Source organism: Tasmannia lanceolata, unplaced genomic scaffold, assembly GCF_043159265.1.
Source record: "Tasmannia lanceolata isolate RefF3 unplaced genomic scaffold, GAP_Taslan_0.1 ptg000003l, whole genome shotgun sequence".
Taxonomy (NCBI): domain Eukaryota; kingdom Viridiplantae; phylum Streptophyta; class Magnoliopsida; order Canellales; family Winteraceae; genus Tasmannia; species Tasmannia lanceolata.
Genome location: NW_027518680.1, coordinates 8,348,278 through 8,372,233, shown reverse-complemented (window position 1 = coordinate 8,372,233; position 23,956 = coordinate 8,348,278). Strand labels below are relative to the sequence as shown.

Sequence of the window (23,956 nt, the reverse complement as noted above, 5' to 3'; positions counted from 1 at the left end):
CAGTATTTTTCCTCAGAAGATATGCAAGGATGTCATATGATTCATCTAATTAAGACACTAATGGATCCAACATAGAAAGTCAGAAATGAAGGGTCAATGATATAGTGGTGCACTAGTTTCTAGTTAAGTCACTAATGGACCCAATATAGAAAGTCAGAAATTAGGTGCATAAATGTAGATTGAACACTACTGAGAGCACAAGAGACATTCTGTAATTTAAAATTTTAGAAACAGTACACAAGTTAGTGTGTGTGTGTAAATATATAATGCACCAAGTATCAACCATTATGAAGCTTACTTGTCCATCTTGCATCCCCTTCTCAATATCAATAGTGATGAAATATCCTTCCTATTCAAAACCATAAATATTACTAAAATTTGAAAAAAAATAAAAAACTTGCAGAAAATAGTCAGGTTACAATTCGGGTCGGGTTGCCCCATTCCCCAACCCGACCCAACCCGATTTTCAGTCGGGGTGCCCCATTTCCCAACCCTCCCAAAAATCGGGTTGAACTCGTCAGGTTTGGGTTGAACTCGTCGGGTTCAGGTTGAACCTGACCCAAGTTGCACCTCTAACTTCAGCCCTTGCCAGTACTGTCACAGGCTTGGACCAGTATATTCATGGACTATATAGATGGCTTGCATCTTTCACAAGGAAAAAATGTCAAAATTGTGGTCGATTCGTTTATGATATCCCTACCAACCTTTCAATTTATTGCTGAATTTTTAACAAAAAAGAAAAAGAAAAAAGGGCCAATTAAACTAAGGGGAAAGAGGATGAGAGAAGGAAGCATCGGATGGGTGGGAAGGAGAGATGCAGTCCCAACGTGGAATTGTTAATTCATAATTGAAAACGCTCTCCACGATTTTCTCAAATTGTAACTCTCAAACGCCGAGACACGCAATTCACATCGATTCCTTCAAATTCCAGTATTTTGAACCCTAAAATACTCTCGTGGATGGTTCGTGTCTTGCGTCAATCTTGGCGGGCCAGCTTCTGCTGGTGTCGTGATGTGAATAGGGTTCCTGCAATCCAATCATCAGGGCCTTATATAATTAGAAATTCCCCATTAATTCCCAGATTGTTGCAGCTTTGAGGTCAAGTGTTTACTGTTTGAATTACCCTACAAATATTTTAGAAATAACTTGAATTAGGTTAGTCCCATCAAATGTTTAGTGCCAACTATATGAGGATATAATTTTTACAGTTATCTACAACTTAACTGGGTTCAATTTGACTTTAAAACTTTTTTTGCTTTCAAGATCTGTTTTAGTATTTTTTTTTTAAATCTATTCGATGGTGGGGTTTTTTTTTGTATCGTTTCTACCACTTTAATATTAGTAACTTTTTTAGGAGTTGGGACTGGGCTCCGTGGAAGAGGAAAGGTAGAATTTTGTGGAAGATGTGTCTCTTAGCCTCCTGGTGGTTCTTGTGGAAAGAGCGGAATGCGCGGGTCTTTGAAGGGAAAGTCAGGTCCCCATATTGGATTTATATACAGGTGGTAGCAGCGGTCATCTCCTGGGCCCGTTCACTTCCTCTTTTTCGTTTTGTTTCTGCGTATGCCCTTTGGGAAGGGTGGTCAACCATATGCATGGAATCGGTTACCAAAGTGCAATCTCGACCCTCATGGTCCCCCCCGCCACCGGGGTCTCTGAAGCTCAATTTTGACGGTTCCTCTATCGGTAACCCAGGGGCGGCTGGAGTGGGGGGGTTATGTCGGAATCACAAAGGGGAAGTCATTTGGGCCTATTCAGGGCCTCTTGGATTTGCCGACTCGTCTGAGGCGGAGGTTCGAGCCGTTCACAGTGGGATTCTTTCCATGCCTCGCTTGGAGTGCGACAGTCTGATAGTCGAAGGCGATTCCGTAAATGTTATTCGCTGGCTTTCGGGAGATGCTTCTCCCCCTTGGAGATTTGTGCCTTTCTTTGAGGAGATAGAGGATAGAGGAAAGGGCTACTCCATGGTCTTTCAGCATGTCCGGAGATCGGCCAATGTGGCAGCCGACTCTCTGGCTAAAAGTGGTGTTTCTCGGGCCGAAATGGAGTGTTTTGACTATCTCCCCCCTTGAGTCATTGTCTTGCTATTTTATTTGCTCATTGTTCCGACAGGACCATCTCGGTTCTGCTTATTCATATATATAAATATATATTCTGTTGCCTTCTTCAAAAAAAAATATTAGTAACTTTTTTTTCTTATTTTTTCCTTTTTCTTCTCTTTGCAACTATTCTCTCTATCTATTTTTTTTTTTTTTTTTTTTTGTTTTAGCTTTTTAAATCCTGTGCATCACACGGGTTGCAAAATTTTATTCTTCGCACAGGTCTGCAACTAGTTATAAAAAAAAGAAGAAAGAAGTCCAATGGCAGCATAATTGTTGGGGCTTCCACCAAAATAACCCTATTTTGGGATAAATTTTTAAAAGTAATAATTAGTGACTCTAGCTAGGGGGAACGGGGCGGGGAGGGATGTTGCATTCTCCGTCCCCATCCCCGCCTCAAGGAAAATTCCCCGTCGCTGCTTCAGGGATGGCGGGGAATCACCATTCCCGCCCCGAAGGAAAATCCAATCTCCATCCCCTTCCCCGCCTTGCACATTACGGGAAAACGTGTTTGATGGATTTTATTATTGGAAACATTCTAATATAAATGAATTTGAGGAAGATAATAGGAAAATTTAGGAATACCAAACGAAATTTGTTCTATGGTAAGTGCGGCTACACAAATTTAAAGCAGCAAACCCAAATTTATTAGCAAAAAATTCAATTTTGCATGGGGATTATGAGGCGGGGCGGGGCCAGAGCCATCCCCATCCCTGCTTTGGGGAATTTTTTAATCCTCGTCCCCACTTAAATCGGGGAATCCCCGTCTCGAGGGGAGGATCCCCGTTTTCACTGGTTTAATTGTCGGCCCTAACTCTAGCTGCCGGATGCCACTGACGACGATGATTGGATTCTCTCTGCCTAGCTAATACATCATTAGAGGAAAGACTAGAAGGCAAAAGGTGGTCCGCTAGCGCAGAAAAAAAGGGTAGCCTAGTGCACGAGGTCCTTCCATTGTGGGGTCTGGGGAGGGCTAGATGTACGCAGCCTTACCCCTGCTTTGTAGAGAGGCTGTTTCCGTGACTCGAACCCGCAATGAAGCAACCTTACTGTTGTGCCAAGGCTTGCCTCGCCCTCTAATGTTTGTAATAGATTAGTTGTTTGACTGTCAGGACATCCATAGGTTCACTTCTAGATACATTTTTCATGCTCGGAGAAGGACGCAGTATGTCATGGATAAGCGGAAGCATGACTTCTTCATCCGTTTTGGAGGCGGAGTTTATTTCATATTGCATGAGGCTTCATCTGATGCCGATGGACCACTTTTTTCCCTCTTGTATCGTAGCAGCTAGATGAGAAAACCCTAATCGGCATTTACCGTAGGCGGCCGATGACAACATTAGTGGATAAGGCATTTATTTTTTTTAAAAAAACCTTGAAAAAGGGTATTTTTGTCATTCGACACATTATATTTATTTTTGGAAACTGAGTCCCATATTTCATATGATTTTTCCTTGCCTTTTTTTTATCTTTTACTTTTTATGGAATTATATTCCTTCATGCTCCATCTTTCTAACTGACATTTTTACCATATATTTTAGGGCACATCGATCTAAAAATTAATTCAATATAATCTTATTTCCAAATTGTTTGAATGTTAAATATAATTATTTACAAATTAAGTTTATAATAGTTGCAAAAATTCTCCACTCTTGACTTCCAAAGAGTCGCTAATGACCCCACTTGCATACCAGATTAAATTAAAATATTTTGCTAAAAATAGGGATCGGGGTTAAGAAATGATAACCTGTATAAACTAAAAAAATACACCAAATTAAATTAAAATATTTTGCTAAAAATAGGGATCAGGGTTAAGAAATGATAACCTGTATAAACTAAAAATATACACCAAAGATTAGTGTATAATCCGTCTTAACACTCGAGCCGTGCATAAAACGGTGTCTCCTCTTTGGTTGGTCATAGGCCTAAAATCACGCGATAATCGTATGGTCCTAAACATATCTGATCAAGAGCTTCTAGTATAATGTTGCTTTCAACTTTTGTTGACGGTCCATTCCCAAAAGCAAGTTACTAATCTAACAGCTATTAACTTTGAATTCCCTATGTTTTACAATGTGGCTAAAATTAGCTGGACGGTCAAGATCAGTAGATCACTCCAAGTCGCTGTGGAAGCCAAAAAGACAAGAGTCTGTTGTACTAGACATAGAGAACCAACAATATTATCTCCATCTATAAGAAAAAAAAACAAGCAGAGGGAATTATTAGATCACAATTCCTTCTCTAATTCCATGTAAACCAGCTGATCAGCAATTCCTTCTCTTGTTATCAAAATTTATACTATCCTTAATCTCAAATGGCATCTGCTCTTGATAATCCTTTGTTGTTCTTGCTTGCTCTTATTCTTTTTCCACTTTCTGTCATCGCTCAAACTAAGGGTAGGATAAGTTTGGGCTCTAGTCTCTCTACCAGTGACAATTCTTCATGGGTTTCACCTTCTGGTTATTTCGCATTCGGGTTCAAACCTGTTGCAGACAAAAATCTCTTCTTACTTGCAATCTGGTTCGACAAAGTACCAGAAAAAACTATAGTTTGGTCTGCACACAGAGGTAATCTTGTGCTTTATGGATCGAAAGTCGAGTTGAAGAGCAGTGGACAACTTGTGATGAGCAATAATCAAGGACAAGAGATATGGACGGCTCAAGTCACTAACGGTAGTGCCACCTCTGCTGCCATTCTCGACACTGGGAATTTGGTGCTCGAGAATTCGAATTCTGGTATCACTTGGCAGAGTTTCGATCATTCCACGGACACCATCTTGCCTTCACAGATATTGGATATGGGCACCACGCTATCTTCTCGTGAAACAGAGACCAACTACTCGAGCGGAAAGTTTGAGCTTCATTTCCAAACAGATGGGAATCTCGTGCTTTACACAACAAATCTCCTTACCAATTATCTTTACAATGCTTACTGGAGTAGCGGCACTGCAGGAACCAATTCTCAGATGATCTTCAATCAGTCAGGTTACATTTACCTCAGGCAAACAAATGGGAGCGTACACAACCTCACTTTGGGAAACATAGTTTCAACCAGAGACTTCTACCACAGAGCAACACTTGATTTTGATGGAGTTTTCAGGCAATATATATACCCCAAGAATGGCTCAAGCAACAGAAACTGGGCTGGTGAGTCCTGGTCTATTGAATGGTCAGTCCCAAGTGACATTTGTTGGGCAATTACGGATAGTTTTGGCAGTGGAGCTTGTGGGTTCAATAGCTACTGCAGACTAGATGATACTCTAAGGCCTAGTTGCTTCTGTCCACCCAATTATTCCTACTTTGATTCCAGTAACCCTTTCAAGGGATGCAAACCGGACTTTGTTCCTCAAAGTTGTGAGCCTGCTGGATCAGGGGAAGAGCCTAGACCTCAATTCCGAATGACAGAGTTGCCAAACACAAATTGGCCGATGTCTGATTCTGAACGATATAATCCAATAAATGAAGACCAGTGCAGAGAACTCTGCTTGGATGATTGTTTTTGTGGGGTCGCCATTTTCAATGGTGTAGACTGTTTCAAGAAGAAGCTCCCACTCTCAAATGGGAGGATAGAGACTGGAACAACAAAGGCACTCATCAAAGTTCCCCGAGGAAATTCCACTTCTCAGTTTCCATTTCCTTCAGGTTCAAACAGAGGGAAGAGTGATCGAGGTACTCTGATCATCATCTTCTCGACCCTTTTAGGAAGTTCTGTGTTTCTCAACCTCCTCTTTTTGGTAGCCATTTTGTTGGCTGTTTTCTTCCAATATCAGAAGAAACTACTAAAACACCAGCCAGAACAAGCGCCACCAGAACAAAATTTCTTAGGAATGCATTTGCGATCGTTTACTTACAAAGAGCTTGAAGAAGTCACAGATGGGTTTAAACAAGAATTGGGCAGCGGTGCTTTCGGCACAGTCTACAAAGGCGTCTTAACATCAAGTACTGGAAATTTCGTCACAGTCAAGAAGTTGGAGAAGTTGGTGGAAGAAGGAGACAAGGAATTCAAAGCTGAAATAACAGCAATCGGCCGAATCCATCATAAGAATCTAGTCCAACTATTGGGATTCTGCTACGAGGGGTCACAACGGCTTTTGGTATATGAGTTCATGAGCAACGGCTCCTTAGCAAGCTTCCTATTTGAAAGTTCGAGGCCAAGCTGGAACCAACGGACACAGATTGCCTTTGGAGTTGCAAGAGGGCTAGCTTACTTGCATGATGAGTGTGGCAACCAAATCATCCACTGTGATATAAAGCCTCAAAACATACTTTTAGATTGCAATTTTATTGCAAGGATTTCAGATTTCGGCCTAGCCAAGCTTATGCAAGCGGACCAGACTCGAACAAATACAGGATTAAGAGGAACCAGAGGATATGTCGCACCCGAATGGTTCAGAAACATGTCAATCACTGCAAAGGTGGATGTTTACAGCTTTGGCGTCTTGTTGCTGGAGATAATTTGTTGTAGGAAGAACGTGGAAGTGGGGCTGGATGACATAGAGAATGCAATACTGACTTATTGGGCTTATGATTGCTATAGAGAAAGGAAACTGAATTTGTTAGTGGAGGATGATTTAGAGGCACTAAGCGACGCTAGGAGGCTGGAGAGGTTCGTGATGGTAGCAATTTGGTGTATTCAAGAGGAACCATCACTAAGGCCTTCTATGAAGAAAGTGACCCAGATGCTTGAAGGAGCAGTTGACGTTTCTGTGCCCCCCAGACCCATCCTCCTTCATTAGTTCAATTGGTTGAAACATCTTCTCTCTTTCCGAGTACAAGGGTGTGTGTTTATATGTGTAGATGTGTGATTATACTCGTTCAATATTTAGAGTCGTATGTCTGCTGTGTATTTATATGTAGTTGATCTTTAATGAAAGTGTATTGTGGACAATAATTGAGAATCCACTGACAAAAGTCCCAAATTGCATGTTAGATCAATAAAATTCTTTGTGGGATTAATTCTTCGTAGAATAATTGAATCAAATTTTGTAAATAGAATGCATAAGCATACTATTTTTTTTAGAAAAAAAAACCGCCGTGTTCTCTTTGCAAAAGTCAAATGAAAAGCCCTCGTTTTTTTCATTTATTTACAGCCCTCTTCTTATAATCATTCTATTTTATTATTAGATAAAAAGATCCAGACCGATTTCTATTAGGCTGAGAGATTGGTCTACACGTGCGGCACACAGGGAGCCAGGCACAACCCTTTTCACCTTTTCATCTTCCCCACCCCTCTAACTTAAAAAAATCACCACCACCTTCACCATGTCTCTCTTCTTTCTTTCGTTTGCTACAGAGAGAGAGAGAGAGAGAGAGAGAGAGAGAGAGAGAGAGAGAGAGAGAGAGAGAGAGAGAGAGAGAGATTAGCCTGCGTGGATACTCCCACCACCTTTCGTTTGCTACAGGATACTCCCACCACCTTTCCTTTTTTTGCCTTGAAAAAGAGATTACTTTCCCCTTATAAGAGCGGATTTGTCTGGAGCGCTTGGAGGAATTCGGATTCTTGTTGCCAACTAAAGCCAACGATCAGTATTAAGAAATTATAAAAAATTACAACTCCAATGTCAGCATAATTGGATAAAAGTTTAAAAGTAATAATTAGTGACTCTAGCTAGGGGCAACGGGGTGGGGCCGGATGTTGCACTCTCCGTCCCCATCCCGCCTCAAGGAAAACGCCGTCAAGACAGCATACATCAGCTTAATCTACAATGTTTTAAACTAAAAACCCGGATTCTAAAATCCACGTATCCAACCAGCCCCTAATTTTAACTCAAAATTCATGATTTTGAAAAATCAAAATCCAACAAACCCGACTGGAATTATACCCCTAATGTTTAGGGATGCTGTGGCAATTAATTTCTAAAAGCATGACTTTTGCGTAAATATGAAACTATTAAACGATTATTTAGCAATTTTATCACCTTGGAACGATTTGGTTTGGGAAAAAAGAAAAGAAAATAATTTCCATGGTGGTGAGCACAAATGCCTGTCAAACAGAATAGTGTCCTTGTCTTCATTTATTTCTCTACGAATTCCTTGTCCATATAGGATTGGATTCCACCCGCAGGGGGAAAGTCCAGTCAAATAAAAAACCCATGTAATTTATTTTTCATTTTTGGTAGGCAGAATAGAAAGCAGTTTCAATTGCCCGAGGTGGGAAAGTGTGGTGGGGGCCCACAAGCTGAATGGTCCAGATCACAACGAGGATCCCAATTACTTATTACTACTCTTGGCCCCAGTATACCGTTGGAGCATGAACAAGACCGTGAAATACAGATTACCTCTTGGTGGCCTACCAGATGAACGGTTAATCTTATGATCAGTACATCTAGGGCTGCAACTTGGGTCGGGTTTTACCCGACCCGAAAATAGCTTGGGTTGGGTTCATGTTTCTCGGGTTTCGGGTCAAGCTAGGTTTATACAGTTGATTCTTATTTCCAAACTCTCTTTATGGTGAGTGAAATGAAACTAACCTTGGGTAAAGAATTCAACATAATAGGCCTCGGTGTTAACACACAATTCTTGGTATGAAAGTAAGTTTTTGAAAGGCAAGGAATCACCCTTGGCCTAGCCCATTATATGAAAAATTACTTTCCTTTTGAGGATGCAGCGAGTGCAAACCTATTGAGACACCATTTGATTATACCAAGAAGCTGATCACTAAGGAAGAGACAGTGAGTGAATCAGTTAGATTATTCCAAACTGATTGGTAGTCTCATTTATGTTATGTGTTGCACTAGGCCATACATAGCCTTTACAGTTGGCATGCTGAATCTTTAGACTAGCAATCCTGGCCATTAGCACTGGATGCCCTTATGAGGCTGATGAGATACCTTTCGAGTACTCAAGAGCATGCTCAAAATTATGTTGGCCATCCACTTATTGTGGAAGAATATTCTGATGCATTATGGGGATCAGATTCAGAGGACAGCAAATCTGTTGCTGTTGTGTGGAAGTCGATTTGGAACTTTATGCTCTAACTTCAGTTGCAAATGAAGTTAAAGAGATAGAGAATCTAATTATGGTTATGGATGTTCCACTGACCCGGTTAAGGATTAGTTCCTTAAGTGTGTTCTGTGATAGTCAAGCTTGTGAAGAACTCACTCTTTAATGGTAAGAGGAGATATCTTGGGCTGAAAAATGCCATGCTGACTTATCTCAAAAACACGGGATTATCACTTTGATTTATACGAAATCAAAGGATAATAAGCCGAAGCTCTCACAAAAGGGATTGAACATAGATCGATTATTCAAAACTGTAAGGGAAATGTGATTAAAAGTCTGTAAAGACAGAGGGAGATGAAGTTACAGTCTATGTAAGACAAGACTTAACTTATAGATTACAGTCTATGTGAACAGAACTTAACTTGATTAAAGTTTCTGTATACAGGACTTAACTTATAGGTTAAAATCTATGTGGACAGGACTTAACTAACATTATCAATGTTATGGACTTAATCTACATTATCCATGTTAAGTTTGAATTTTTGAATCTCCCTTATGGCCCAAAGATAGGCACTTGATATGTTTTCTTTAAATGTTTAAAGTTGTTGTATATCATTCCACACTTGATGATATACCCTCTTTTGAGATAGGTTGTACATTCCACATTTGATGATACAACTTAACTCAAACTTGGTTAGCCTGTTTGGGAAGGGTTGAACATTCCACACTTGATGATTTCAACTTGACTCAAATATGGATAAGATGACTTAACATTTTATGAAACATGAAATTGTTGTTTGCAAAAGAAACCAACTTTTGGTCTTGTTCTTTATTGAAACTTGACAATTATGGTGTAATAGTTCTGTGCAAAACAAGCTATTTTGGTCTTGTTATTTATTGAAACTTGATAATGCTGCTTATGGTGATAATGATACTGATACTTTTTCAGTCATTTTTGAATTGTACTAAGTTCTTATGGTAAAACTAGATACTTCCGTGAATTATTGATTGTACTAAGTTCTTCTTAAGGTAGAACTAGATACTTTCATGTGTGTAATCATGTTGTTACACAAATGATTGGATTCGTTCTCATGAAATCCATATTTTGTAATTCACAGGGATTAGCGAAAAAGGAGGAGCTTGTCTTGATTTTGACTTTGATGAGGATGACTTACTTGATGAGTAAATCTTCTAAAGTCATGAAGACTATGCTTTTATGTCAGTATGTATAGAGTTCATTTTTTTTTGTGGAACTTTATTATGGATTTCGATGAGAATCATACCCCATGAATGAATTCATCTAAGATCAGTAGGGGTTCACATATATGTGCAACTACCTTTTGGTTGAGTTTAGATTATTGTATATCTAAAACTCGTGGTTTGTCATAAAAGGAGTCGTATTTTCAGTTGGATTACAGATCTTTTATGATATAGACCATATGGTGTTGTGGATGCTTCAATATTTTATTTTGAACATCACACTATCTATCTATTGGATTGTGTTATATGTAGAACATAGGAGGAGATTGTTGGATATGTTCTAATATAAGCCCATAGATAGTGGACTAGATGTATGGGCCCATATGGGCTGAAGCCCATAACCTCTCTTATTTCTCATCCTTATCCCTTCAATATTTACAACCGTAAATAGGGGCTGGGGGCAGCTGTCTTGGTATTCCACTTTGATACCTTGGGAGTGATGCTTATCTTCTCCACCGACCCTCTCTTACCCCATCTTTCTCTAACATATACTATCCTTAATCTCAAATGGCATCTGCTCTTGATAATCCTCTGTTTTTCTTTCTTAATCTTCTTCTTTTTCCACTTTCTGCCATGGCTCAAACTAATGGTAGCATTAGTTTGGGTTCTAGTCTCTCTACCAGTGACAATTCTTCATGGGTTTCGCCTTCTGGTGATTTCGCATTCGGGTTCACTCCTGTTGTAGACAAAAATCTCTTCTTGCTCGCAATCTGGTTCAACAAAGTACCAGAAAAAACTATAGTTTGGTCTGTAAACAGAGATAGTCTTGTGCTCGATGGATCGAAAGACAAGTTGACAAGCAGTGGAAATCATGTGCTAAGCAATCATCAAGGACAAGAGATATGGAGGGCTCAAGTCACTAACGGTAGTGTCACCTCTGCCTCCATACTCGATACCGGGAACTTGGTGCCCAGGAATTCGAATTCTGGTATCACTTGGCAGAGTTTTGATCATTCCATGGACACCATCTTGCCTATGCAGATATTGGATATGGGCAGCAGTAGCACACTCTCTTCTCATGAAACAGAGACCAACTACTCGAGCAGAAGGTTTGAGCTCGATTTCCAGGCAGACGGGAATTTCGTGATTTACACAGTAAATCTCCCTACCAGGGCCCATTACAACTCTTACTGGAGTACCGCCACTATGGGAATAGAGTCTCAGATGATCTTCAACCAGTCAGGCTACATTTACCTCAGGCACACAAATGGGAGCATACACAACCTCACTTCAGGAAACATAGTTTCAACAAAAGACTTCTACCACAGAGCGACACTCGATTTTGATGGGGTTCTCAGGCAATACGTCTACCCAAAGAACGGCTCGAGCAACAAAAACTGGCCTGCTGGGTCCGGATCTGTTGTATGGTCTGTGCCTGATGACATTTGTATGGCAATTAACAATGTTTATGGCAGCGGAGCTTGTGGGTTTAACAGCTACTGCAAACTAGATGAGACTCAAAGGCCTAGTTGCAATTGTCCACCTAATTATTCGTACTCTGATCCCAGTAACATGTTCAAGGGATGCAAACCGGACTTTGTTTCAGAAAGCTGCGAGCCCAATGGATCAGGGAAAGGCCCTAGGCCTCAATTCCAAATGATGGAGATATTGAACACGAATTGGGCCTCAGCCGAGTATCAATGGTATACTCCAATAAACGAAGACCAATGCAGAGAAACTTGCTTGGGTGATTGTTCCTGTGCAGTCGCCATTTTCAAAGGTGCAAACTGTTGGACGAAGAAGCTACCAATGTCAAATGGGAAGATGTATACAGATTTTGGAGGAAAAGCTCTCATCGAAGTACCCTTTGGTAATTCCACTTCACAAATTCCTTCTCCTTCAGGCTCAAAACAATGGGAAGAGTGATCGAGGTACTCTGATCCTCATCATTTCGACGCTTTTAGGCAGCTCTGTGATTCTCAACCTCCTCTTTCTGGTAGCCATTTTGTTGGTTGTTTTCTTCATGAACATAAGAAATTGCTTAGACATCAGCCAGAACAAATTTCATTAGGAATGAACCTGTGCTCTTTTACTTACAAAGAGCTTGAAGAAATTACAGATGGGTTCAAACAAGAATTGGGCAGGGGTGCTTTCGGCACAGTCTACAAAGGTATGCTAGTATCAAATGCTGGAAATTTCATCACGGTCAAGAAGCTGGAAAGGTTGGTGGCTGATGGGGACAAGGAATTCAAAGCTGAAATAACTGCAATTGGCCGAATCCATCATAGGAATCTGGTCTAACTGTTGGGATTCTGCTATGAGGGGTCACAACGGCTTTTGGGGTATGAGTTCATGAGCAATGGCTCTTTTGCAAGCTTCCTCTTTGGAAGTTCGAGGCCCAGCTGGAACCAACGGATACAGATTGCCTTTGGCATTGCAAGAGCGCTCACGTACTTGCACGAAGAGTGCGGCACCCAAATCATCCACTGTGATATAAAGCCTCAAAACATACTTTTAGATGACAATTTTACTGCAAGGATTTCAGATTTTGGCCTAGCAAGGCTTTTGCACGCAGACCAGACTCGAACGAGTACAGGATTAAGAGGAACAAGAGGATATGTCGCACCCGAATGGTTTAGAAACATGCCAATCACAGCAAAGGTGGATGTTTACAGTTTCGGCACCTTGCTGCTGGAGATAACTTGTTGTAGGAAGAACGTGGAACTGGATTTGGATGACATGGATAATGTGATACTGACGGATTGGGCTTATGATTGCTATAGAGAAAGGAGACTGAATTTGTTAGTGGAGGAGGACGAAGAGGCACTGAGCAATGCAAGAGGCTGGAGAGGTTCGTGAGGGTAGCAATTTGGTGTATTCAGGAAGAACCATCACTAAGGCCTTCCATGAAGAGAGTGACACAGATGCTTGAAGGAGCAGTTGAGGTTTCGGTGCCCCCAGACCCGTCCTCCTTCATTAGTTCAATTGTGTGTGTACATGTGCAATTATACTCATTCATTATTTAGCGTATTTATGTCACATATTACTTTCTATTTGATCTTTAACCAAGGCGTGCTTTGGTCATTAAGAAGTTGAGAATCCATTGTCCCAAATGCATGTTAGACCAATGAAATTCTTTGTGGATTTAATTCATGATAGAATAAATTTTAGGGACTTCATCTGCAATAAAATTTCAAATATTAGAGCCATCGATGTCCAAATGATTGAATCAAATAGAGAAACGAAACTCCGGATGGTTTTGCAGATAGTAGGTTTCAATGGGTCGGGTTTTCATTTTTTAGTGTGGGATAGCGACTGACTTTAAAGATTGTAGGGGAAAAAAATCTTCACACCAAAAATCTCTAAATTTATGTCATCATGTGTATATATTTAAGGACACTATTTTTACAGACATGATTACCTCAATAAAAACAATCGTATCAGTATATTAGAAAATAATGTGCAATGTTATTCAAGAGATATTTAAGAAAGTCACAGTACGCCCATATGAGTCGGGTCAGGTTTCAGATTTTTTTTCTTTAAACCCGGCCCTGCCCAAGATTTAGTCGGGTTTTCCAATTTAAAACCTGACCCTACCTAAGACCCATGATTTCTAAATCCGACCCATGTTATTTTCGGGTCGGCTAAACCTGACCAAGTTGCAGTCCTAAGAAATACACTAGAGAGGGCTGTCCTAAGTTTTTTTCTTTTAAAAAGGCGAATATTACTTCCCAAAAAAATGAAAATAATTTGCAGTGTGTGTGGGATCAAATGTGTGTCCAACGGATCGATGTCTTTATCGTCATTTCAATTTCCTACGAAACCACAAGTTGAATGGTCAATAAGGAACCCAATTCTGTCATTACTATTCTAATTTCAATTGCCAAGGATCTAATCCTTCTCTTGGGCTCAGTACACCGATGGAGCATGATCAATACCGTAAAATACAAAGTATATCTTGGTGGCCCACAAGATGAACGGTTAATCTTCTGATCAGCAGTTTCCGACCGTTAGATTTAATACCAAGCAAACAAAGATAGGAAGAAATCACAATCAAATAATCCAAACAGAGACATGTAGACTGGGCCCACCATATATGTTGATGGGTCCCAGCGTAAAATAAAGGTTGAAAAGAACAACCCGTCAAGAACGTACATGCAATGAATTGGTAGCGATTTCCAGCTGTGAATTAACGAAGGGTTGATAGCGATCGGGGTTTAGAAATGATAAACTATATATACACCAGCCGTGAATTAACGAAGGGTTGATAGCGTCATTGGTAATCCTACGCTCCTACCATTGACTCCAAGTCGATGTGGAAGCCAAAAAGACAAAAGTCTCTTGTACTAGACGTGGGAATTATCTCCATCTATAAAAAAAACAAGCAGAGGGAATTATTAGATCAGAAATTCCATCTCTTGTTATCAAAATTTATACTATCCTAATCTCAAATGGCATCTGCTCTTGATAATCGTTTGTTGTTCTTGCTTGTTCTTATTCTTTTTCCACTTTCTGTCATCGCTCAAACTCATGATAGGATAAGTTTGGGCTCTAGTCTCTCTACCAGTGACTACTCTTCATGGGTTTCACCTTCTGGTTATTTCGCATTTGGGTTCAAATCTGTTGCAGATAAAAATCTCTTCTTACTTGCAATCTGGTTCGACAAAGTACCAGAAAAAACTATAGTTTGGTCTGCAAACAGAGATAATCTTGTGCTTGATGGATCGAAAGTCGAGTTGACGAGCAGTGGACAACTTGTGCTGAGCAATAATCGAGGACAAGAGATATGGACGGCTCAAGTCACTAACCGTAGTGCCACCTCTGCTGCCATGCTCGACACTGGGAATTTGGTGCTCTGGAATTCGAATTGTGGTATCACTTGGCAGAGTTTCAATCATTCCACGGACACCATCTTGCCTTCACAGATATTGGATATGGGCACCACGCTATCTTCTCATGTAACAGAGACCAACTACTCGAGCGGAAAGTTTGAGCTTCGTTTCCAAACAGATGGCAATCTCCTGCTTTACACTACAAAGGCTTACTGGAGTAGCAACACTGCAGGAACTGATTCTCAGATGATCTTCAATCAGTCAGGTTACATTTACCTCAGGCAAACAAATGGGAGCATACACATCCTCACTTCGGGAAACATAGTTTCAACCAGAGACTTCTACCACAGAGCAACACTCGATTTTGACGGAGTTTTCAGGCAGTACACCTACCCCAAGAACAGCTCGAGCAACAGAAACTGGCCTGCTGGGTCGTGGTCTGTTGCATGGTCAGTGCCTCCTAATATTTGTATGGCAATTAGAGATGATGTTGGCAGTGGAGCTTGTGGGTTCAATAGCTACTGCATGATAGAAGGGACTCAAAGGCCTAGTTGCCATTGTCCAAACAATTATTCGTACTTTGATCCCAATAACACGTTCAAGGGATGCAAGCCGGACTTCGTTTCTCAAACTTGTGAGCCTGGTGGATCAGGGGAAGAGCCTAGACCTCAATTCCAAATGACAGAGTTGCCAAACACAAATTGGCCGATGTCTGACTTTGAACAATATAATTCAACAAATGAAGACCAGTGCAGAGAACTCTGCTTGGATGATTGTTTTTGTGCGGTCGCCATTTTCAATGGTGTAGACTGTTACAAGAAGAGGCTCCCACTCTCAAATGGGAGGATAGAGACTGGAACAAAGGCACTCATCAAAGTTCCCCTAGGAAATTCCATTTCTCAGTTTCCATTTCCTTCAGGTTCAAACGGAGGGAAGAGTGATCGAGGTACTCTGATCATCATCTTCTCGACCCTTTTAGGCAGTTCTGTGTTTCTCAACCTCCTCCTTTTGGTAGCCATTTTGTTACCTGTTTTCTTCAATTACCATAAGATACTACTAAAACACCAGCCAGAACAAGCGACACCAGAACAAAATTTCTTAGGAATGCATTTGCGATCGTTTACTTACAAAGAGCTTGAAGAAGTTACAGATGGGTTTAAACAAGAATTGGGCAAGGGTGCTTTCGGCACAGTCTACAAAGGTGTCTTAGCATCAAATGCTGGAAATTTAGGTGTTTTAGCATCAAATGCTGGAAATTTGGTCGCCGTCAAGAAGTTAGAGAAGTTAGTGACTGAGGGGGACAAGGAATTCAAATCTGAAACAACTTCAATTGGCTGTGTCCATCATAGGAATCTAGTCCCACTGTTGGGATTCTGCTGTGAGGGGTCGCAACGTCTTTTGGTATATGCGTTCATGAGCAATGGCTCTTTAGCAAGCTTCCTCTTTGGAAGTTCAAGGCCCAGCTGGAACCAACGGATACATATAGCCTTTGGAGTTGCAAGAGGGCTCACTTACTTGCACGAAGAGTGTGACACCCAAATCATCCACTGTGATATAAAGCCTCAAAACATACTTTTAGATGACAATTTTACTGCAAGGATTTCAGATTTTGGACTAGCAAAGCTTTTGCAAGTAGATCAGACTAGAACAAATACAGAATTAAGGGGAACAAGAGGATATGTCGCACCTGAATGGTTCAGAAACATGTCAATCACAGCGAAGGTGGATGTTTATAGTTTCGGCACCTTGCTGGTGGAGACAATTTCTTGTCGGAAGAACGTGGAACTGGGGCTGGGTGACATGGAGAATGGGACACTTACCGATTGGGTTTATGATTGCTACAAAGAAAGGAGACTGCATTTGTTAGTGGAGGATGACGAAGAGGCATTGAAAGATGATAGGAGGCTCGAAAGGTTCGTAATGGTAGCAATCTGGTGTATTCAAGAGGAACCATCACTAAGGCCTTCCATGAAGAAAGTGACCCAGATGCTTGAAGGAGCAGTCGAAGTTTCTGTGCCCCCAGACCCATCCTCCTTCATTAGTTCAATTGGTTGAAACATCTCTCTTTCCGTGTACTAGGGTGTCTGTTTAAATGTGTAGATGTGTGATTATACTCGTTCAATATTTAGAGTATGTCTGCTGTGTATTTGATCTTTAATCAAAGTGTATTTTGGTCAATAAGAAGTTGAAAATCCACCGTCAAAAGTCCCAAAATGCATGTTAGATCAATAAAATTCTTTGTGGGATTAATTCTTCATTGAAGACAATCTAAGGAGTTCAACTGCAATAAAATTTTAAATTTTAGAACCACCGATGTCTCAGGCATGAATGCTTTGCATTTTTTGCCCTGAAAGAGAGATTACTTTCTCCTTTTTTTTGCCTTGAAAAAGAGATTACTTTCCCCTTACGAGAGCAGATTTGTCTGGAGCGCTTGGAGGAATTCAGGTTCTTTTGCCAACTAAATCCAACGATCAGTATTAAGAAATTATAAAAAAAAATTAAAACTCCAATGGCAGCATAATTGTTGGGGCATCCACCAAAATAACCCTATTTTGGGAATTTTTAAAAGTAATAATTAGTGACTCTAGCTACGGGGGCAACTGGGCGGGGCTGGATGTTGCATTCTCCGTCCCCATCCCCGCCTCAAGGAAAATTCCCCGTCGACGCTTCAGGGATGGCGGGGAATCACCATTCCCGCCCCAAAGGAAAACCCAATTCCCCATCCCCGTCCCCGCCATGCACATTACGGGAAAACGTGTTTGATGGATTTTATTATTGGAAACATTCTACTATAAATGAATTTGTGAAAGATATTAGGTAAATTTAGGAATACCAAATGAAATTTGTTCTATGGTAAGTGCGGCTACACAAATTAAAAGCAGCAAACCCAAATTTAATAGCAAAAAATTCAATTTTGTATGGGGATTAGAGGCGAGGCGGGGCCAGAGCCATCCCCATCCCTGCTTCGGGGAATTTTTTAATCCTCGTCCCCACTTAAATCGGGGAATCCCCGTCCCGGGGGGAGGATCCTCGTTTTCACTGGTTTAATTTGCGGCCCTAACTCTAGATGCCGGATGCCACTGACGACGCTGATCATAGTCTCTCTGCCTAGCTAATACATCGTTAGAGGAAAGCCTGGAAGGCAAATGGTGGTCCGCTAACATAGGAAAAAAAAAGGTCGGCCTAGTGCACGAGGATCCTTCCATTGTGGGGTCTAGGGAGGGCTAGATGTACGCAGCCTTACCCCTACTTTGCAGAGAGGCTGTTTCCGTGACTCAAACCCGTGACCACCAGGTCACAATGAAGCAACCTTACCGTTGCGCCAAGGCTCGCCCTCTAATGTTTGTATTAGATCAGTTCTTTAACTGTCAGGACACCCATAGGTCCACTTTTGGATACATTTTTTCATGCTTGGAGGAGGACGTCGTATGTCATGGATAAGCGGAAGCAAGAGATGACTTCTTCATCCGTTTTGAAGGTGGAGTTTATTTCATATTGCATGAGGCTTCGTCCGATGCTGATGGACCACCTTTTTTCGGACAGACTTTCCCTCTGGTATCATAACAGCCAAATGAGAAAACCCTAATCGGCATTTACCGTAGGCGGCCGATGACAACATTAGTGGATAGAGCATTTATTTAAAAAATTTAACCTTGAAAAAGGGTATTTTTGTCATTCGACCATTGTATTTATTTTTGGAAACTGAGTCCCATATTTCATATGATTTTTCCTTGCCTTTTTTTTATCTTTTTCTTTTTATGGAATCATATTCCTTCTTGGTCCATCTATCTGACAGACATTTTACCATATATTTTAGGGCAAATCTAAAAATTAATTCAATATAATCTTATTTCCAAATAGTTTGAAAGTTAAATATAATTATTTACAAATTAAGTTTAAAATAGTTGCAGAAATTTTCCACTCTTGACTTCCAAAGAGTTCTTAATGACCCCGCTTGCATACCAGATTAAATTAAAATAATTTTGCTAAAAATAGGAAACAATTTTTTTTGTAGCATCCAAAGAGGCAGTGTTAAGGGCATTTGTTTTAGTGCTTGTTGTCTTGTTTGTCCACGGGCGAGCCTGGCAACAAAAAATTCTCTTCAATGGTTAGTGGCTTAGGGCATTGTTTTTCAACCTTGAGGTCAGAGGTTCAATCCAAGCTAACCTACCACAAAATTTTTTAAAAAAGAAAAAAAATTCTCTTCAAGCATGTGATACTGTCTTGTTGAATGGGTGAGAAAAATTTCACTAAGGTTCCACATTCACCTATAGATCTTGGCCATTCATTTAGTGATGGGCCCACTAATAGTTATACTGGCCAGCAATTTTCCTTGTCTTGGCGAAGATATTGTGAGACTCTTACCAATTTCTTTTGTCTTAGAACTGTCCGAGAATTTGGGTCTTGTAGGGTATCCTTTTGTCCAAAAAAAAAAGAGAATAAGTCGCGACGTTTATAAGCCCAGGAAGGGATGGGTGTACAAAACCAAAACAAAGGGTTTCTATTCATTTATCGTCAGAATTTACTGCTTTATTTGGTTCGGCAAAATATCCGCACACGCAATACATTGGAATCTAAAAGGAATCTAAAAGAGATTTTTGTGCGGATACTGTAGATATTTTCGCTTGGGATTTTCGGAAATGTAATATGAGAATCTTATGAAATGACAAAAGTGCCCTTTGTATTTAGTAAATTTTCATGGAACTCATGAAGCATTTATAGGCTTGTAGCCCGCTTTAGTAGTTCGCTGTGTACTAACGATATATATCTATCTTTCTACTATAATAAGCAAGCTGGGAGGAAAAGCCCAGGTTTTTTTGAATTTTTTGAAAATTTTGTGGAATTAACACCCACTTTTCTTGACTTTTTTTAACAAAGGCACCCGTTCAACCCACATATTTTCAATCCTACCCCCTCCTTTATGCTTTTTAACAAAGGCACCCATTAAACCACATAATTTCAATCCTACCCCCTCCTTTATGCACTTTTTACGGATTGGGTGCATATGCCGTAATTGTCATATTTCCATACATCTTCGTTGTAGTTTTAGCCGTAATTGTCATAGCAAGGTGCCATTTGTGGGTACTTTTTTCGGTAATTGTTCTCTTTTACAACCATTTTGCCGTAATTTCCCTCCAAAACTTTAGTACCTTATGATTATTATTGCTAATTTCTTTCGGTACTTATTATTGCTAGCCACCTTTCCAGAAATAGTATTGCCGTGCAATTTTCACCACGTCTAATAAGACAAATCTCTCAACACATACAATTGCAAAGGATGGGCGAGAAGTAGCCTTTGGAGAAGGTGGCTAGCAAATGCCTACCAAAACAAAACAAAAAACCAGCAAAAACAAAAATTGGAGAGTTGTGATCATCCCATGGAAATGATTTTTGGGACACAACCTACTTACAATGTGGCCCATCAAATGGATGGTTTGGATCATCCTATGGTGTGGGTCATGCATTAAGGCCCAATTGTAGGCCCCACCCATATTTGTCAAAATGAAGTTTACGGTCAACGCCATAGGATGATCCAAGCCGTCCATTTGATGGGCCGCGACGCAAGCCCCAACAATCATTGCCATATGATGATCCTAGCCCTCTGATTTATAGAGAAACTAATTACCATGCCAATTATCGAAGCCATTGTCCTTTTTTATCATTTCGTATGTATGCCACTTTGAGTTATACAAATTCTTCAATTTCGCTATTGTTAATAGTGTTAATGCTTCTTTTAATTAACCATTATCTTTTCTTCGCCGCCCGATGCGGCGAAGAAAGTGGTAAGCTGGGTGGCGCCACGTGTGAGCCCCTTCTTTATTCCGAAATTTTACAAAATCTAAATTTCAAAAGACTTTTACACATGCAACTTCTGTGTATATTCTGTGTATAACTACTTTTAAGAGAAAGATAAATATACATGCTAACTTCTGTGTATAGTGCCTTAATCATAAAGGATTATTATTTAATACTCTTAAAAGTTTTTTTACTTTCGTATGTATCTACTCAAGTTTAACGTATATAAATATGCACGCTAACTTCTGTGTATAGTGCCTTAATCATAAAGGATTATTATTTAATACTCTTAAAAGTTTTTTTTACTTTCGTATGTATCTACTCAAGTTTAATGTATATAAATATACATGCTAACTTCTGTGTATAGTGCCTTAATCATAAAGGATTATTATTTAATACTCTTAAAAGTTTTTTTACTTTCGTATGTATCTACTCAAGTTTAACGTATATCTTCTCCCAACGATTCGTTTTCCGATATCATATGTAACCCTTCCCTATTCCACAATTTCACACATATGCAAGCCCTATATTAGCAAAGCCTTCTCATCTTTACCAAGTCTTTTTAGCTGGATCTTCGCCGGTTATTTGGAGCCTTTTTGTTTCTTATTCTGCCTCCCTTTCTCTCTCGGACACGCCAAAACTCTAGCCGTCCAAGCCTCACGAACGCAGGCTTTCACATCCAGCAAGAAGAATAAGAAGAAAAAGTAAGTTTCTTGTTTTAGGTTTTTTCCCTTCTTCAAAATTTCTCATCATTTTTTTTTAGATTTTTACACTCAATCTTTGATAGGTACCCAGAAATGGACAAGAAGAAGATGAAATAATGGTTCGTTTGGGAAACCAGTCCCTCGTACAATAGCACGAAATTAAGTTGAATTCTTCTTTACCTTTTCCATTAAGAGATAAGAAAATATAAACGTCTACAATGATCTCAAGTTTCAACACACTAGGACTCTACAAACAATCAGAATAAAGGATAAATAAAAGAAAACTAAAAAATAAATATAAAAGATAGCTAAAACTAACTAGCCAACGTAATCGTTGGTTATTGACATCCCTAATCTAACGTAGCTACCAGCAATATCCGATTAAAGAAATCCCTAAAATCTAGGGATTCAACAATCTTTCTCTAGGGTTTCTCTAGGCGGAGTTTTCATTTTTTTTCTTTATTTTTTGAGATTAAAATTTCTTCTTTCTTTTATTCCAAGTTCATTGATTCAATTAATACCCCCAAGTCTTCCGCTGCAGATTCGTCATCCAAATTGGTGAGCGAACCCATTTATGCAGCAACTTTTCCTATTGCTTACATAGTTTTCCCTTCTCTTCTTTATAAATAATTTAGAAAAAAAATCTATAATTCCATCTTTTCAATTCATTTTTTATGAATCATTAACTTTCCTTTGCCACGCTGTCAAGTAGAAATTTTGTATAAAAACATATTTTTTCCTTTCATTTCTTTATAATAATTTAGAAAAATATTTCACTGTCTTTTAAGCTCATTTTTTTATGAATCATTTACTTTTCTTTTTTATACCGTCTGAGTATAATATGAATTGTTATACCATTGAGGTCATTTACATTCTTTTATTGGTAAAAACTTTTAAAATACCTTTGATTTTAAAAGTCTGATGAATTTGGAAAGAGTAATGTAGCTCGAATATTAGTGAAGCATTTATTTAAACCACGAATAACAGACGAGAGAAGATTTATTTGGCCAAGATCTGAGGTGTGGGTGCCTATCATCTGGAGTACACATTTATGTATCTAGGCATGCCCACGCTTATTCTGAATGTTTTTCTAAAATTGATAATATTGAAGTTCTTACCAGTCAACACAAATGCAGCCCATTGCCACTAACCACAACTTGATTGGATGTTCCTATCCTTTTAATCTATTCGCCTTTTAATCTCTCTATGTTTCATATCATATAAAATTGTTTAGCACTTGACGCTTATATAAGAAGCTCTAGAATTTGGAAGTGATGGTTGGAGAAATGTGATGTGCTTTGTCTTTCAATCTACTATGCTTTGCATTTTGAATCCGATTTGCTATGTTTGTTTTTTACTTGATCATCTGAGTTTATCAGATTCTGATGTTCACCTATTTTGAATGGGATATGCTTTTGGTGAGTCTTTTCCTAACATGATGTCAATTTTTACTTGCAGTTGTTAGTTTAGTTGTAAACGAATGTTGATTTCTGCATTTTGATCAACGGGTGTTCCTTGGGTTGTTCATATTGTGCTGTATATGTTTAAAGTGCAATGTTTCTTAAGATGCGTATAAGTTGTTTGATGAAATGCTTACCATAATTAAGTTACAATGATAATTTATAATTTACATCAAGCCATTTTGTGATATTATAATTCTTGATATTATTATTGTTATATAAACTTGCATGGTTCTTTTTAATTGTCTTAATTCAGTGGAAAAGCTTCCAAAGATAAGAGATGGTAGCCCCTTGATCAAGTGAGATAAAGAAGGAGATTTTTTTTTTTTGCCTCTTTAGGTTTTTAAATGGTCAATACCTTGATCTTTTGAGAGGGATGTCTTCTTCTGCTGAATGTGTTAGCTTAGACAGGCCAAATCTTGACAACATATACTGTAACTTCCCTTATTGGAATGCTACAAAAAAAAAAAAAAAAAACACTATTTGTATATTAGCTTCCTTCTATCATGATTTTTGCCTTCAGTTGATGTTGTTTGCTAAGAATGTGAAGTGGAAGTAGAAACCACGTCCAATAAGTCTTTTCGTTTTCCCTCAGGCGTCATGTCTCTATAAAGGCAAGTTACTGTTCATATATAAATAACCCAACTGTGAGAGAGAGAGAGAGAGACTCGTTTAATGTTGGGTTGTTTTTAACACTCGGGCTATTAGAGGTGCGTGGGATGTTTTGGTAGGATTCTAATAGGATTGGGTATTCAAATCCATTAAAAATTGTTCCCCCCCCCCAAAAAAAAAAATCATGTGGAGAGGTGTGAAAACGTTCCACGTGCCCGGTAGGGGTGTAAACGGATCTAATTCGAAGCGGATATGGCTATATCCAAATTCGATTACAGAATACACTATCCGAATTTGAATTCGACGGATATTTAA

The 23,956-nt window shown here is 39.4% G+C and overlaps 2 protein-coding genes and 2 pseudogenes across 2 annotated transcripts; all 4 read left to right on the top strand.

The window, feature by feature from the left end:
- Positions 1-4,318: 4,318 nt before the first annotated feature.
- Positions 4,319-7,006, top strand: LOC143860812 (G-type lectin S-receptor-like serine/threonine-protein kinase LECRK2; annotated as a pseudogene).
- Positions 7,007-10,804: 3,798 nt separating this feature from the next.
- On the top strand, positions 10,805-12,163 carry LOC143864747 (G-type lectin S-receptor-like serine/threonine-protein kinase LECRK3). Its single transcript, XM_077375552.1, has one exon. It carries the CDS (start codon positions 10,805-10,807, stop codon positions 12,161-12,163), a length of 1,359 nt encoding a protein of 452 aa, XP_077231667.1.
- A 147-nt stretch (positions 12,164-12,310) lies between these two features.
- Positions 12,311-13,096, top strand: LOC143864742 (G-type lectin S-receptor-like serine/threonine-protein kinase LECRK2; annotated as a pseudogene).
- A 1,592-nt stretch (positions 13,097-14,688) lies between these two features.
- Positions 14,689-17,379, top strand: LOC143860803 (G-type lectin S-receptor-like serine/threonine-protein kinase LECRK3). Its single transcript, XM_077371624.1, has 2 exons — positions 14,689-16,270; positions 16,301-17,379. Exons 1-2 carry the CDS (start codon positions 14,689-14,691, stop codon positions 17,122-17,124), a joined length of 2,406 nt encoding a protein of 801 aa, XP_077227739.1. The 3' UTR covers positions 17,125-17,379.
- The last annotated feature ends 6,577 nt before the right edge of the window (positions 17,380-23,956 follow it).

What these genes read in the sequence shown, in the direction of transcription:
- LOC143864747 (XM_077375552.1), top strand. Translation starts at nt 10,805, where the DNA reads ATGGCATCTGCTCTTGATAATCCTCTGTTTTTCTTTCTTAATCTTCTT.
- LOC143860803 (XM_077371624.1), top strand. Translation starts at nt 14,689, where the DNA reads ATGGCATCTGCTCTTGATAATCGTTTGTTGTTCTTGCTTGTTCTTATT. An exon ending in TTTCGGCACAGTCTACAAAG is followed by an intron (nt 16,271 to 16,300) that starts GTGTCTTAGCAT and finishes CTGGAAATTTAG; the next exon opens with GTGTTTTAGCATCAAATGCT.